At 44.6% G+C, this 14,659-nt stretch overlaps 1 protein-coding gene across 4 annotated transcripts in view; it reads right to left on the reverse strand.

Moving 5' to 3' along the window:
• The window catches only part of neto1l (neuropilin (NRP) and tolloid (TLL)-like 1, like), a 192,730-nt gene that overhangs the window by 76,197 nt on the left and 101,874 nt on the right, over nt 1-14,659 (reverse strand). For all 4 annotated transcript variants that reach the window (XM_042298973.1, XM_042298970.1, XM_042298972.1 and 1 more), the window contains exons 5-6: nt 5,458-5,499; nt 2,926-3,053 (exon numbers count right to left, since the gene is read on the reverse strand). In XM_042298973.1, the coding sequence (XP_042154907.1) occupies nt 2,926-3,053; nt 5,458-5,499 (170 nt within the window). The remainder of the gene's footprint in view (nt 1-2,925; nt 3,054-5,457; nt 5,500-14,659) is intronic.

Genomic DNA, 14,659 nt, shown 5'->3' on the forward strand with positions numbered 1-14,659 from the left:
ATCAGCCTCTCCTTTTGCCCCATCTCTTTCAATGGTACAGTTTTTCAATTCCTCATTAATCCACAGGGCCTTAATAGTTCAGTTTCTTAATAGGTGCAGGCTTATCAATAACTGGAAGAACAATTTCATTAATGCATCAAGTGCAGATGGGCCTCCCCCTTTCAACCACAGTTCAATAAGGCAGCTCTATGGTATTGTTGGGAGCCGGGTTTAATTGTTTGTAATGGCTAAATCAGAAGGACGTTGGAAGGTAGACAAGGGAATATGGTTTTGATTTGCAGTCCTGGAAGGCCATCAGATAACACCCAAATCAATCGCAGTGGCAATAAATCACATTTAACACAAATATTATCAAGCCAGCCATGACATCATCGCTGGGGGGCAGAGAGAACAAACACAAAACTAAAACGATTGTGTGTGTGTGTGTGTGAGCTCAACAATATGCTCAACAATGATCCTTTCATCAAATTCAACTGAGGGATTATCTGTATGTACGGTGGCCTCACTGGTGCATAAAAGGTAGGTAGTATTAGAGGCCAATTAACTATAATAAATTGTAACATCATTAAGCCAGTATCACAGCAGATTTATCTCTCCCTCTAACAGAGACAATGGAGTCAGGAACTGCAATGAATGATTCCAACCACAGAGACCCATTCATCCCTGTCTATCTCTCTCCAGTGGCATTCTGGAATAGGAAACCTATAGGAGAGTGTGAGTATACTGTCGATATAAGTGTGATAGTGTTTGTCTGTGTATGTGCATATATCTGCTTGAATGAGTATATAATAGAAATGTGTGTATATGTGTGAGTGCGCGTGTGTGTGCGTGTACGCCTAAGGTAAGACGGAGACCAGAGAGGTTTATTTGGGGCCAGGAGTGTTTTTTTAACCAGCGAGCTGTAGCCAGGAGAGTGAGAGACAGGAGAGAGAGAGAGTGAAGGAAGGAAGGAGGAAGAGAAAGAGAGAGAGATGGCTAGAAAGGGGAAGGCAGAAAAAGGAGAGAGATAGCGAGAGAGAGAGACAGGGAGGGAGAGAGCTTTAGTGCTGATGAAATAGCGTTGCTGTGTAGTTTGACCCTGGGGCTTGCTACAGACCGCATTTGTTTTCTCTGCCAGCACACTCTGCACAAAGCTGCAGAACACACACAGACACACACTCTGACTTAAATCCCCTACTAGCTATACTGAACAAATATATAAATGCAACATGTAAAGTGTTGGTCCCATGTTTCATGAGCGGAAATAAAGTTCCCAGAAATGTTCCATACGCACAAAACGCTTATTTCTCTCAAATGATGTGCAGAAATGTGTTTACATCCCTCTTAGTGGGCATTTCTCCTTTGCCAAGATAATCCATCCACCTGACAGGTGTGGCATATCAAGAAGCTGATTAACAGCATTACACAGGTGCACCTTGTGCTGGGGACAATAAAAGGCAACTCTAAAATGTGCAGTTTTGTCACAAAACACGGTTTTGAGGGAAAGTGCAATTGCATTGCTGACTGCATGGATGTCCACCAGAACTGTTGCCAGAGAATTTTATGTAAATATTTCTACTATAAGCCTCCAACTTTGTTTTAGAGAATTTGTCAGTATTTCCAACCAGCCTCACAACCGCAGACCAAGTGTAACACGACAGCCCAGGACCTCCACATACGACCAGCCACCTGGACACCTGATGAAACTGAGGAGTATTTCTGTCTATAATAAAGCCCTTTTGTGGGCTCTATGCCCTCCCAGGTTCATCCATGGCTGCGCCACTGCCTAGCCATGTGAAATCCATAGATTAGGGACTAATACATTTATTTCAATTGACTGATTTCCTTATATCACCTGTAAACTCAGTAAAATTGTTGTATGTTGCGTTTATATTTTTGTTCAGTATATTATATCAGCTATACTCTCCACTTCAGAAAGTATTGTATGCCACCTGTTATAACATCATTGTGCCCACAGCCATCTCTAATAACAGCATTGTGCCCAGGGCCACCTGTAATAACAGCTTTGTGCCCACGGCCACCTCTAATAACAGCATTGTGCCCACAGCCACCTCTAATAACATCATTGTGCCCACAGCCACCTGTAATAACAGCATTGTGCCCACAGCCACCTCTAATAACATCATTGTGCCCACAGCCACCTCTAATAACATCATTGTGCCCACAGCCACCTCTAATAACATCATTGTGCCCACAGCCACCTGTAATAACAGCATTGTGCCCACAGCCACCTCTAATAACAGCATTGTGCCCAGGGCCACCTGTTATAACATCATTGTGCCCACAGCCACCTCTAATAACAGCATTGTGCCCAGGGCCACCTCTAATAACAGCATTGTGCCCAGGGCCACCTCTAATAACAGCATTGTGCCCAGGGCCACCTCTAATAACAGCATTGTGCCCACGGCCACCTGTTATAACAGCATTGTGCCCACGGCCACCTGTTATAACAGCATTGTGCCCACGGCCACCTGTAATAACAGCATTGTGCCCACGGCCACCTGTAATAACAGCATTGTGCCCAGGGCCATCTGTAATAAGAGCATTGTGCCCAGGGCCATCTGTAATAAGAGCATTGTGCCCACATCCATCTTTCTATGGTTTTATGGAATATTACGCACAAGGTGCATGGACGCGCACATACAAACAACTGGCTGTGCTCTAGAGGAATCAGTGTTACAGCTCACGGGTCTTAACATTAGCCATAACTCTCACATACTGACTCTAGGAAGGACAAGACTCATTCAGAAACACACAGTATTGTTATTACAGAGTGATTTGACGTGACATGTGTATACATATTTATAAAAACGTGTAAGTGAGTAGGGTTATGTGTACATACTGTAGGCGTGTGCAGCCTGTGTGTGTGTGTGTGTGTGTGTGTGTGTGTGTGTGTGTGTGTGTGTGTGCGCGCGCGTCACTAACCTTGGAGCGTGGCGGAGCGCGGATGAACCATTTGCAGTCCACAGCCTCTGTAGCTAAAGCCTTTCCATCTCTGGTGATCTGATGAGACTCCACTATCCCCTCTGGTCCTCCCATGTCAAACTCACAGACTGGAGACACACACACACACACACCAGTGAATAGAGGCAACGGATGGGAATGGAACAAAGACACAAAATACACCACACAACGCAACGCAATGTAACACAACAACATAACACGACACAACAACACACATTGCAATGCAATACAACATAACACAACATAACGCAACACAACATAATACAATGCAAAACAACAACATAACACAAAGCAACATGACACAACATAACACAAAGCAACTTAACACAACATAACACAACATAACACAAAGCGACAACACAACATAACACAACATAACACAATGCAACATAACACAACATAACACAATGCAAAGCAACAACAAAATACAACATAACACAAAATAACACAACATAACACAAAGCAAAACAACAACATAACATAACACAACGCAACATAGCACAACACAACGCAAAACAACATAACATAACACAACACAACATAACACAACATAACACAATGCAAAACAACAACAAAATACAACATAACACAAAATAACAAAACAACATAACACAAAGCAAAACAACAACATAACATAACACAACGCAACATAGCACAACATAACACAACGCAAAACAACAACAACACAACATAACACAACACCAAACAACAACATAACATAACGCAACATAACACAACGCAACATAACACAACATAACACAATGCAACATAACGCAACGCAACATAACAACATAACATAACACAACAACACAACACATAACACAACATAACAACATAATGTAACAAGGTACATCAGCAAACAACAAAAAGTCAGAGAGAAAGAGCGAGAGAGAGCGAGAGAGAGAGAGAGAGAGACAGAGAGAGAGAGCGAGAGAGACAGAGAGAGAGAGAGAGACAGAGAGAGAGAGAGAGCGAGAGAGAGCGAGAGAGACGAGAGAGAGCGAGAGAGACGAGAGAGAGCGAGAGAGACGAGAGAGAGCGAGAGAGACGAGAGAGCGAGACAGAGAGAGAGCGAGAGAGACGAGAGAGAGCGAGAGAGAGAGAGTGAGAGAGAGAGAGAGACAGAGAGAGAGAGAGACAGACGAGAGAGAGAGAGAGAGAGAGAGAGAGAGCGAGAGAGACGAGAGAGAGAGAGAGAGAGAGAGATAGAGAGCGAGAGAGACGAGAGAGAGAGAGACGAGAGAGAGAGACAGAGACGAGAGAGAGACAGAGAGAGAGACAGAGAGAGAGACAGAGAGAGAGAGAGACAGAGAGAGAGAGAGACAGAGACGAGAGAGACAGAGAGAGAGACAGAGAGAGAGACAGAGAGAGACAGAGAGAGAGAGAGAGAGAGAGAGAGAGAGACAGAGAGAGAGAGAGACAGAGACGAGAGAGACAGAGAGAGAGACAGAGAGAGAGACAGAGAGAGACAGAGAGAGAGAGAGACAGACGAGAGAGAGAGAGAGAGACGAGAGAGAGAGACAGAGACGAGAGAGAGACAGAGAGAGAGACAGAGAGAGAGACAGAGAGAGAGAGAGACAGAGACGAGAGAGAGACAGAGAGAGAGACACAGAGAGAGAGAGACAGAGAGAGAGACAGAGAGAGAGACAGAGAGAGAGAGAGACAGAGAGAGACAGAGAGAGAGAGAGACAGAGAGAGAGAGAGACAGAGGAGAGAGAGACAGAGACGAGAGAGACAGAGAGAGAGACAGAGAGAGAGACACAGAGAGAGAGACACAGAGAGAGAGACAGAGAGAGAGAGACAGAGAGAGAGAGACAGAGAGAGAGAGAGACAGAGAGAGAGAGAGAGAGAGAGACAGAGAGAGAGAGAGAGACAGAGAGAGAGAGAGAGAGAGAGAGACAGAGACGAGAGAGACAGAGACGAGAGAGACAGAGACGAGAGAGACAGAGAGAGAGACAGAGAGAGAGAGAGACAGAGAGAGAGACAGACAGAGAGAGAGACAGAGAGAGAGAGAGACAGACAGAGAGAGAGACAGAGAGAGAGAGAGACAGAGAGAGAGAGAGACAGAGAGAGAGAGAGACAGAGAGAGAGAGAGACAGAGACGAGAGAGACAGAGAGAGAGACAGAGAGAGAGACAGAGAGAGAGACAGAGAGAGAGAGCGAGACACTTTTATTCCACTTGCTTTGGATATGTAAACATGTTTCCCATGCCAATAAAGCCTTTTGAAGTGAATTGAGATTGAAAGAGAATTTGTTTTTGCACATCATTATAACACTATACATAGCCATAATATGACATTTGAAATGCGTCTATTCCTTTGAAACTTGTGACTGTAATGTTTACTGTTCATTTTTTATTCTTTATTTCCCTTTTGTTTATTATCTAGCTCACTTGCTTTGGCAATGTAAATATAAGTTTCCCATGCCAATAAAGCCCTTTGAATGAAATTGAATTGAGAGAGAGAGAGAGAGAGAGAGTGAGAGGATACCTACAGGGCAGAGGCTGGGGCACTCCCAAGTCTCCAAAGTCCGGATCTGAAGAATTGGAAAAAAGAGAGGGAGAGGGGCAAGAGAGCGATTTTTAATAAGGAAACATACTGTCAGGGACAGCCAAATCATTTTTTGACAGGGGGTGCGGGACCACCTATATGTGCGCAGTTGCACATACACACATTTATTTATTCACTTTAAATGTGGCATGAACACAACCAGGCGTAATGCTTTCATCTGATAAAACAAATCACTTCAAAACATAGGCTACCTGCGCATATTCAATCCACTCTATAATAATTCGAGCTTCTACAACAGTGCACTGTGCACCCGCCATTTGCTGAATGGAAAGAGATGTCTATTTAAACATCAACAGTGTAATGACATTCAATGATTGTCATTAGGCAAACATGTTGCCTGAATTGATTGATGTGTCTGTAGCACACGGGATGTGTGTGAACCTACTCCTCAGCCTGTAGTGTCCCCATTTGAGCTGCCGAATAGCTAGCCTCCTGCATGGCACGGTCTGGAAAGACGCCTTGGGAGGGCGGTCACGTGTGCTAGCAAGGCAGATGTCCTGTTTTTGAGCATCAGTGTGAGACGAATCAAGGGGAAGTGGTACTCGCTAAGAAAGCAGTGTGATGTTCTTTACAGTAGTGACTCGGATCTCAATGCTGGGGTTGCTGTTGAGTAAGTTAGAGGGGTATGAAACTTACTCCTCAGCCTGAAGTGTCCCCACCTGCGCGGCTGAATAGCTAGGTTTGCACGGCTGAATAGCTTTTCACTTGGCACAGCTGGCAAGACACTTTGGGAGGGCGGTCACGTGTGCCAGCAAAGTAGAGATCCAGGGTTTGAGCTCCAGTGTTAGCCGAATCAGGAAGAAGCGGTACTCACTAAGCAAGCAGTGTGATGTCCTTTACATGTCCACTGCTATTCGTACATGTCACGGTCCCAGCCAGTCATCATTGTCTTGGCAAATATAAAGTGTTCACATCGAACCACCCCAGATTTTGGAGCATAGGCCTATACCACCTGTTTTCAAGTCCATGCGCTCATTTCTCATGTGGCTGACAGGCGGTAATTATAAATGATGGTGTTATAGCTTATTGCCATGTTTTATTGTGATAGGCACTTGTTTTAGCAGTAGGCCTACGGAAACTTCATACCGGCTCCGGATACTTTCACCCCTATGTTAGATATTTTTCTGCAAATAATTTCCAACATTTGGTTGTCTATTTGACTATAATTAGATACATGCAGCTTCTCCTCTGTCATTATTTCTATTTCTATTAATTAGGCAAATCATTTAAGAACACATTTTTATTTACAATGACAGCCTACCGGGGAACAGTGGGCTATCTGCCTTGTTCAGGGGCAGGACAACAGATTTTTACCTTGTCAGCTCAGGGATTCGATCCAGCAACCTTTTGGTTACTGGCCCAAAGCTCTAACCACTAGGATACCTGCCACCCTCATTAGACTGTTTGTTGCCCTAGAAGGGAGTGAGCATATTGTTTGATGCTCACCAGAACAATGTCATAAATCGATGGAATGAATGCATCAATAATAATCTTGTTGATGTCAGTAAAGTTTTCTGTTCCATTTCTGCTTGCAGAGCGAGGATGTGTTAGCCTCGAGATTACCAGATTGATGACTTCTGGACGTGTACGGACCGGGGAGAAAATGCAATATTCTAACTTTAAAACAGCGTCATATTTTACCAGTAAAATCTGCAAATGACATCAGTTTGACCGGTTTTAAGGAAATTATAATCTGTGAAAAAATAGGATTATAAGATTTCAGTTTGTCTTGAATGCATGTGTTTGAAATAGCCTATTGTCAGCTTTTACATATCTGACAAAGACAACAAGTTTGCACAGTCCCTAACCCCGCACTGCATTCTCTTAAGATTGTGAAAGCAATACATTATATTTCTCTACTCCTCAGAGAAAAAAATGAACATTTGATGTGTCATTTTACTGCAAGAAATATTTCATTCTGTAGTAGTTAATATTATATTAGTGTACATGTGAGAGTTGCAGGCCTACAGTGAGTGTCCAGATTTCAGTTAGAATGCTATTTAACCCATCTCAACTTCAAAAGGTGCGCAAACCACCTACTCCTGCCGTCTCTGTACACTGTATCCTCACAGAGGCAGTAAGCTGAATATTCAGGTATGGTGGTGTATCACCACTACCACAGAGGCAGTAAGCTGAATATTCAGGTATGGTGGTGTATCACCACTACCACAGAGGCAGTAAGCTGAATATTCAGGTATGGTGGTGTATCACTACTACCACAGTGGCAGTAAGCTGAATATTTAGGTATGGTGGTGTATCACTACTACCACAGTGGCAGTAAGCTAAATATTCAGGTATGGTGGTGTATCACTACTACCACAGAGGCAGTAAGCTAAATATTCAGGTATGGTGGTGTATCCATTTACCACAGAGGCAGTAAGCTAAATATTCAGGTATGGTGGTGTATCACTACTACAACACATAAACAAATGTGTGTGCATGCTTTAGTAATAGTCATAGTAATTTCCACAAAAACACATTTGTGTGCATTAGGGATGTAACAATTCAGTCACACGCGTCAGTTCAAATAACTGTTTAAGATAGGAGTGCATCAGTCGGCTGGACCCCAAACCAATCCAAATGGATCATGCATCAGTAGGACTCGGCAGCCGACAGAGATGGCCGCCTCGCTTCGCGTTCCTAGGAAACTATGCAGTTTTTAGTTTTTTTACGTTTTATTTCTTACATTAGTACTCCAGGTCATCTTAGGTTTCATTACATACAGTCGAGAAGAACTACTGAACATAAGATCAGCGTCAACTCACCATCAGTACGACCAAGAATATGATTTTCACGAAGCGGATCCTGTGTTCTGCCTTTCAACCAGGACAACGGAATGGATCCTATGCGGCGACCCAAAAAAACGACTCCGTAAAAGAGGGAAACGAGGCGGTCTTCTGGTCAGACTCCGGAGACGGGCACATCATACACCACTCCCTAGCATTCTTCTCGCCAATGTCCAGTCTCTTGACAACAAGGTTGATGAAATCCGAGCAAGGGTAGCATTCCAGAGGGACATCAGAGGCTGTAACGTTCTCTGCTTCACGGAAACATGGCTCACTGGAGAGACTCTATCGGAGGCGGTGCAGCCAGCGGGTTTCTCCACGCATCGCGCCGACAGAAACAAACATCTTTCTGGTAAGAAGAGGGGCGGGGGCGTATGCCTTATGGCTAACGAGACATGGTGTGATGAAAGAAACATACAGGAACTCAAATCCTTCTGTTCACCTGATTTAGAATTCCTCACAATCAAGTGTCGACCACATTATCTACCAAGAGAATTCTCTTCGATTATAATCACAGCCGTATATATCCCCCCCCAAGCAGACACATCGATGGCTCAGAACGAACTTTATTTGACTCTTTGCAAACTGGAATCCATTTATCCGGAGGCTGCATTCATTGTAGCTGGGGATTTTAACAAGGCTAATCTGAAAACAAGACTCCCTAAATTTTATCAGCATATCGATTGCGCAACCAGGGGTGGAAAAACCTTGGATCATTGTTACTCTAACTTCCGCGACGCATATAAGGCCCTGCCCCGCCCTCCTTTCGGAAAAGCTGACCAAGACTCCATTTTGTTGATCCCTGCCTACAGACAGAAACTAAAACAAGAAGCTCCCACACTGAGGTCTGTCCAACGCTGGTCTGACCAAGCTGACTCCACACTCCAAGACTGCTTCCATCACGTGGACTGGGAGATGTTTCGTATTGCGTCAGATAACAACATTGACGAATACGCTGATTCGGTGTGCGAGTTCATTAGAACGTGCGTTGAAGATGTCGTTCCCATAGCAACGATTTAAAACATTCCCTAACCAGAAACCGTGGATTGATGGCAGCATTCGCGTGAAACTGAAAGCGCAAACCACTGCTTTTAATCAGGGCAAGGTGACTGGTAACATGACCGAATACAAACAGTGCAGCTATTCTCTCCGCAAGGCTATCAAACAAGCTAAGCGCCAGTACAGAGACAAAGTAGAATCTCAATTCAACGGCTCAGACACAAGAGGTATGTGGCAGGGTCTACAGTCAATCACGGACTACAAGAAGAAAACCAGCCCAGTCACGGACCAGGATGTCTTGCTCCCAGGCAGACTAAATAACTTTTTTGCCCGCTTTGAGGACAATACAGTGCCACTGACACGGCCTGCAACGAAAACATGCGGACTCTCCTTCACTGCAGCCGAGGTGAGTAAGACATTTAAACATGTTAACCCTCGCAAGGCTGCAGGCCCAGACGGCATCCCCAGCCGCGCCCTTAGAGCATGCGCAGACCAGCTGGCCGGTGTGTTTACGGACATATTCAATCAATCCCTATACCAGTCTGCTGTTCCCACATGCTTCAAGAGGGCCACCATTGTTCCTGTTCCCAAGAAAGCTAAGGTAACTGAGCTAAACGACTACCGCCCGTAGTACTCACTTCCGTCATCATGAAGTGCTTTGAGAGACTAGTCAAGGACCATATCACCTCCACCCTACCTGACACCCTAGACCCACTCCAATTTGCTTACCGCCCAAATAGGTCCACAGACGATGCAATCTCAACCACACTGCACACTGCCCTAACCCATCTGGACAAGAGGAATACCTATGTGAGAATGCTGTTCATCGACTACAGCTCGGCATTCAACACCATCGCACCCTCCAAGCTCGTCATCAAGCTCGAGACCCTGGGTCTCGACCCTCCCTGTGCAACTGGGTACTGGACTTCCTGACGGGCCGCCCCCAGGCGGTGAGGGTAGGCAACAACATCTCCACCCCGCTGATCCTCAACACTGGGGCCCCACAAGGGTGCGTTCTGAGCCCTCTCCTGTACTCCCTGTTCACCCACGACTGCGTGGCCACGCACGCCTCCAACTCAATCATCAAGTTTGCGGACGACACAACAGTGGTAGGCTTGATTACCAACAACGACGAGACGGCCTACAGGGAGGAGGTGAGGGCCCTCGGAGTGTGGTGTCAGGAAAATAACCTCACACTCAACGTCAACAAAACTAAGGAGATGATTGTGGACTTCAGGAAACAGCAGAGGGAACACCCCCTATCCACATCGATGGAACAGTAGTGGAGAGGGTAGCAAGTTTTAAGTTCCTCGGCGTACACATCACAGACAAACTGAATTGGTCCACTCACACAGACAGCATCGTGAAGAAGGCGCAGCAGCGCCTCTTCAACCTCAGGAGGCTGAAGAAATTCGGCTTGTCACCAAAAGCACTCACAAACTTCTACAGATGCACAATCGAGAGCATCCTGGCGGGCTGCATCATCGCCTGGTACGGCAACTGCTCCGCCCACAACCGTAAGGCTCTCCAGAGGGTAGTGAGGTCTGCACAACGCATCACCGGGGGCAAACTACCTGCCCTCCAGGACACCTACACCACCCGATGTCACAGGAAGGCCATAAAGATCATCAAGGATAACAACCACCCGAGCCACTGCCTGTTCACCCCGCTATCATCCAGAAGGCGAGGTCAGTACAGGTGCATCAAAGCTGGGACCGAGAGACTGAAAAACAGCTTCTATCTCAAGGCCATCAGACTGTTAAACAGCCACCACTAACATTGAGTGGCTGCTGCCAACACACTGACTCAACTCCAGCCACTTTAATAATGGGAATTGATGGGAAATGATGTAAAATATATCACTAGCCACTTTAAACAATGCTACCTAATAGAATGTTACGTACCCTACATTATTCATCTCATATGCATACGTATATACTGTACTCTATATCATCTACTGCATCCTTATGTAATACATGTATCACTAGCCACTTTAACTAGGCCACTTTGTTTACATACTCATCTCATATGTATATACTGTACTCGATACCATCCACTGTATATTGCCTATGCTGCTCTGTACCATCACTCATTCATATCTTTATGTACATATTCTTTATCCCCTTACACTGTGTATAAGACCGTAGTTTTGAAATTTTTAGTTAGATTACTTGTTGGTTATTACTGCATTGTCGGAACTAGAAGCACAAGCATTTCGCTACACTCGCATTAACATCTGCTAACCATGTGTATGTGACAAATAAAATTTGATTTGATTTGATTTAGGATTCAAATGATCTGCCGGTTCACTAACTTCTTTTGCATTACATTCTTTCTAACTGTGCACCGTGCGCAGCTTCGCGCGCTGTCCAACGAGAGGCAGGCCTCTGATCTTGCACATCTGTGCGCCTTCAGCATTAAATGCTTGTAAAATGGCGCAATATTAGGCGTTATTAGTTGAGTGACAACCAATGTGATTTGCTAGGTTATTGTTATCAAATGAGTTGTTGAAAATTGTGTTTTACCGGAATACATTTATTTTAAGAAGGGGTGTAATCAAACACTGTGCTACATAATTATTGGCAATGCCATAGCAAATTTTTAAAGATAAATATTGATACATTACTATCTCAAACACTTAATCTGCAAAAATGGCAAGTTAATTAGTGTGTGATGGTGGTTTCAGATCAAAAGTGGGGTGGGGGGGGGACAAAAATTAGCCAATACAGTGCTCCCCCTCTGATTGTGGGGTGGTAGATGCCCAGTATCCCTTATGGCTAAGCCCAGGTGCTTACATACACCATAGACATGTACATAATTGACTTACTTACTTACGGACACACACACACACACACACACACACACACACACACACACACACACACACACACACACACACACACACACAGCTCAGACAGATCCAGTTCAGGGACCCAGCTCATGAGCTCCATCAGCAGCAGATTTTAATTTACAATGGAAAATGAATGTGTTTATGCAAGAAATGTTAATACATCAGATTGGATCATATCACATTGAACGAAATCGCATCAATTTGTTCCACTAATCAAACTGAATCACACCAAATCATTTCCAACTAAAACGTATCGTTCCTGTATGGTATCGGAGCCCATGTATCTAGATACGTATTGAATCGTCTTGAAAGTGAAAGATGCACATCCCTAGTGTGCATGCTTTAGTGTCATAGTAATTTCCCCACAAAAACAAATGTAGGTGCATGACTGTGTAATTAAAATAGAAATAACCAGGACAGAACAGTTTCCCCTTCCTAATCCTCCCTTTAATACCTCCCGTAGTTACCTGCTGCTAGGGAGCTACAATGTTTTATAGAGGTTCAGCTGACCTTTTGGATCTGATCTGATGGCCACAAAGTTTTGAACACTGGATATAAAACTTTAATAAAGGTTAATTAAATCAAGGCCTCCCGAAGTGGTGTAGTGGTCTAAGGCACTGCATCACAGAGGTGCATCGCAGAGATGACACTAGAGATTCTGGGTTCAAGTCCAGGCTCTGTCGCAGCAGGCTGCGACTGGGAGACCCCTGGCTTCCAGGCTAAGTGTGCATTGTGTCAAGAAGCAGTGGGGCTTGGTTGGGTTGTGTTTCGGAGGACGCATGGCTCTTGACCTTCGCCTCTCCCGAGTCGTCTGTATGGGACTTACAGTGATGAGACAAGACTGTAACTACCAATTGGATACCACGAAATTGGGGAGAAAAAAAAAGGTTAATTACATCATCTGAGTCATAGAATGACCTTCTAGGCGCAACACGTCTCCTAGACTACAACACCATGGTGATGGAAACTCATTTATAATATCACATTGTATTTGTCACACGTGCCGAATACAACAGGTAAACAGTAAAACAGCTCCTCTGACCTTCGAGACACTGGAATGACAAATACAGCTGCACGATTATAGAAAGGATAGGCATTATCAGAGACAGATTTGATTTCAATCCAATCCCACCTTACAGTGAAATGCTTACAAGCCCTTAACCAACATGCTTTAAGAAGTTAAGAAAAAAGTGTTAAGTAATAATTAGATAAGTAGAAAATAGAAAATCAAAGTAACAAATAACTAAACAGCAGCAGTAAAACAACAGTAGCAATGCTATATACAGGGGGTACCGGTACAGAGTCAATGTGCGGGGGCACCCTGCTAGTCGAGGTAATTGAGGTAATATGTACACGTAGGTAGTCGCTACTAGCTGTCACCTTACACACACACACACACACACACACACACAAACAGACACATGCTCAGGCACACACACCTTCAATCACTGAGTAAGTGCAATCACAGAAGGAGATGTTGTTAATCATAGGAAGTAGCAAATCTGTGAAAGAAAACATTTCCGAAATCTCCAACATCTGTGTTATTTTGTCTTTACTGAACCATCTTCAAACATTACTCGCATGACTGAAATATCACAGCTGTGTGTGTGTGTGTGGGGGGGGTTTGTTGTTTTTATCCACGAACAGCATAACACACACACAAACGTAAAATACATTACAGTGGAACCACCAGTTCAGTTTCATTTTGCAGATGACACAGAGCAGATATTTTCAAGGATGTGCCGCAAGCCATGTTCAGCTAAGGACAGCACCCTGTAAACACCTTGCATTGAGCCCCGATTGGCTCAAACTACAACCAGTTACATAGACAGTGGCTGCTGCTCACTGATTGCACAGCGTGAGCTCCTTGTCTAGTGTAACACTTCTCTTTGTCCATTTCATTGTTCTCATTTCAAACTGTGATCCAGTCAGAGTCTAGGGAGAGAGAAAAAGATAGAGAGAATTAGAACGAGAGCGCAAGAGAGAGAGCGAGCGAGAGGGGAGTGAAATGGGGGAGAGAGAGAGGAGAAAGAGAAGAGGGAGGAAAGAATGAGGAGAGGCGAGAGAGAGAGGGAAACGAAGAGAGAGAGATGAGAGAGCGAGGAGAAAGAGAAGAGAGAGAGCGAGGGAGATAGGGAGACTAAGAGTGAGAGAGAGATGAGAGGGTAAAGAGAGTGAGAGGAACGCTCACTCACTACATAAAATAATGGTAGCTAGCAAAGGGAGGGTAAGATCCACAATCAAAGCAGAGATAGAGAGGAAATGGGACTTGTCCACTTACATTCACCACACTCACACTAACACACATATGCACACTTCAAACGCTCAGACATAGTTCAGCCCTTTGTCCTGTTTTGAAATGCAGCCCAAAATAGGTGAGCTTCCACTGACGGTCAAAGAGGAGAGTAAAATCACTTGTCAAGACACGCACGCACACACAGACACACACGCACAGACACACACAGACACACACGCACAGACACACACAC

This window comes from Oncorhynchus tshawytscha, linkage group LG16, assembly GCF_018296145.1.
Source record: "Oncorhynchus tshawytscha isolate Ot180627B linkage group LG16, Otsh_v2.0, whole genome shotgun sequence".
Classification (NCBI taxonomy): Eukaryota; Metazoa; Chordata; class Actinopteri; order Salmoniformes; family Salmonidae; genus Oncorhynchus; species Oncorhynchus tshawytscha.